Here is a 3078-nt window from a genome sequence, read left to right on the forward strand (position 1 = left end):
CATACTTGCCTTTTATGATGTAGATAGCAAATGTCCATATCGTACTCCTAGGCCAGTAGAGTATACCAAATACCGATATAAATAGTTGAAGCAATCTGGTGTTCGTAATCATAAGTTCTAATATATTTTAATAATTATTTCGTGATATACTATTTGTATAAGTATTTCAATTAAAACAAAAGTAGTTCACACATATCTTCATGACACCACCTTGATCTGATTCAGAAAGTATACAATTAAATGTTTACTCATCAAAAGATCGTATCTAATATCAAAATCAATTATTAGAACACATCTTAGCCACACCCGCGGCCGGAACGCCAATCAAACGAGTGCATCAACTCATCCATCACAATCGGCCGCGGTCCATCTCGCGCACATGTTGCATGATGCAACCCTCCGCGCGCCTGCGCAGTACACATGCCGCGCCACGAACTGGATCACTCGCAGCTCTGCTATAAATATTGTACTCATTACTCCACCTTATCAGTCATCCACCGAGCAGCACTTCGGTAGCTTCACTAGTACTTCCTCATCACCACACACAAACAACATTATGAAATTGGTAAGATAAATAAACACCGATCTCCTTTGGATTACCTTTTGATTCCACTTTAGATTTAAGCTCTTTCACTCGGGATACTTCGGTTCTTATGTCGCGTTACTCGGAATGTTAATTATTACGCGTGGAAAGCAATTAATGTAATTTTTTTTTTCTTTTATGACTATATCAATTAACTTAGTGCAGCGTTTTTTGTCATTGGTATCGTAATGATTAACAATTAAAGAATTATTTCATGCACCAAGTTAAGATCTATACCATATTTGCTCTGTCATGTCTGTGATATTGATCTCGATAATCGTGCTTGAAGAAATGTTGTGTAAGGAATATGAAGATCGACTTTAATTAACTTTTAAATTGTATAAATTTGTTATTTAATGGAGAAGGTGCTGATATTTTTGCCTTGATTACATGAAATTTAATTAACCGTGAGCTCAAAATTAGTCCCTGTTTGTCTTGTTAGAATATATAAATCTATCTTGTAGATCTTCGTTAAAATTTATGTCATATTTAAAAATAGGACGTGTTTTTTACTCATAGTTCATCTTACTCGCCGCGGTGGCTGTGTGTAATGCCGCTAAACTAGACAAGACTTACCTCCCGCCGCACGCGCAGAGCTCAGGAGGCTCGGGGGGCATCCTGCAGGCGCCTGGATTGGACGCCAGGCAAGGACTGAACCCCTTCGGAGCCAACCGCTTTGGCCCAGCCGGCAACGGCGCTCCCGCCTACAGTCAAAGCGCTTACGAAGTCGCCAACCGCGCCGAGCGCCCCCGAGCTGCTCTAGAGAGGAACGCTGCTATCCTCCGCCAGGACAACTCCAACGACGGCGAGCGGTACTCATACGCTTATGAGACCGAGAATGGCATCTACGCTGAAGAAAACGGAGTGGCAACCAACGGAGTCGAGGCTCAGGGCGGGTTCGCGTACACCGGAGATGATGGACAACTCTACTCTATCAAGTAAATACACATTATAAATTGCTTAATGTTAACAGTATCTGTAGTAGCGCATTCATTAACTAATTGATTACTTTTAGATACACCGCCGACCAGAACGGTTTCGTGCCGCAGGGCGACCACCTCCCAACACCTCCCCTGTCCCTGAAGGAGATCCTCAGAGCGCTGGAGCAAAACGCGCGCGACGAGGCCGCCGGCATCTACGACGATGGTGAGGCTGAGTTATTTTTGGGATAGTTAAAATACAGCCTGAAATCTCCGCCAAGTACAGGCCAGCCAAGCCGTCCTGGCTCGGTACAGGCGTACTCCGCCTCGCTAAAGGCCTACAGCGTAGCCCCTCGGGAGGGCAGCCGGCAGACAGAGCTACAACCCTAGGACAGGCTACCGCTATTAAGTTATTAATAAGTTATGTTGTTGATTTTGGAATAAAGTATTTATCGCGAATTATGTGCTGTGTTTAAGTTTACACATTTTAAATGTACAATGCCAAATAAACCATAAGCTAAAATCTCCTGTAACGAACTCCTGAAGTGACAAAACACGCTTAGGAACAGATTTTAGGATTTATAATTTAGCAGATTTAATCGGATACATATATATTTTGGTAAGCAGATTACAGCTTACGGTCCCGCCTTCTGAGGACTAGTGTAGGAAGTGTTGGTGGGTAAATTTTACTAGAACAGGTTAACATATAAATGATACATTTTGTTCTGTTATTACTATTAGGACCCGTGTATGGGATTAGAGAATTGACTCAGTAAATTTAGAGTAGTAAATCCAATACATCTTATCTGGTGGGTCAGTAGTTAATAATTATTTGGTGGTTACAAACTTACCATATTCGTTTTTAACTGAAAAAAGCACTCGATTTTTTTTTATATTTAAATATAATTATGTGCTACCTTTCACCAGAGAGCAATATTTAACAGCTGCTGAGATCGTCCATTTTTTTTCAAATAAAAAAATATACTAATTATAATTAGATCATCAAATTTTAATCACATTTTACGAAAATTGTACCACTCTCAAACAAAGGCACTAACAACTCTCTTAAAAACAAGTACGGTCAATGATGTAAACATTAACCATTACATTATTTACCATTTATTTAAAAATATCTTTGAAATGCTTCTAGTTTTAATATTATAACATGTAGCATTAAGAGCATAATATTATAACTAGGTCCCATAATCATCATCTATATCAATACCAAAGATGTACGCACACATATTACATCTTTCGGAGTCGACCGCTCAATATAGGGCAGACTGACTAGGCATGGCATCTTATTTCTTACTTATAATATTTATAAATATTTATGAAAATGTACTTTTAACGTTTGTTAGAAGTAATCTCAATAACCGCTCAATTCTGAATGACATTTGGCACAAATATGGACCATGCCTTTGATTAACACATACTACTACATTTGCTGTAACTGCTTTTTATTCCAGTAATTTGCAATTAAGTGAAAAAAAATACGTTTTTTTAATCCGACTTATTTAAATAGAACGCGCCGGCGCGGCGTCGTGACGTTTTAGCGACTTTTGAAACATGGAC

The 3078-nt window shown here is 39.3% G+C and overlaps 1 protein-coding gene across 1 annotated transcript; it reads left to right on the forward strand.

Moving 5' to 3' along the window:
• The first annotated feature begins 491 nt into the window (after window positions 1–491).
• On the forward strand, window positions 492–1755 carry LOC115447231 (pupal cuticle protein 36-like). The gene is made up of 3 exons (XM_030174222.2): window positions 492–565; window positions 1103–1521; window positions 1599–1755. The coding sequence occupies exons 1-3, from the start codon at window positions 557–559 to the stop codon at window positions 1753–1755; spliced, it is 585 nt and encodes a 194-aa protein (XP_030030082.2). The 5' UTR covers window positions 492–556.
• The last annotated feature ends 1323 nt before the right edge of the window (window positions 1756–3078 follow it).

The sequence above is a fragment of the Manduca sexta genome, chromosome 16, assembly GCF_014839805.1.
Source record: "Manduca sexta isolate Smith_Timp_Sample1 chromosome 16, JHU_Msex_v1.0, whole genome shotgun sequence".
Lineage (NCBI taxonomy): Eukaryota > Metazoa > Arthropoda > Insecta > Lepidoptera > Sphingidae > Manduca > Manduca sexta.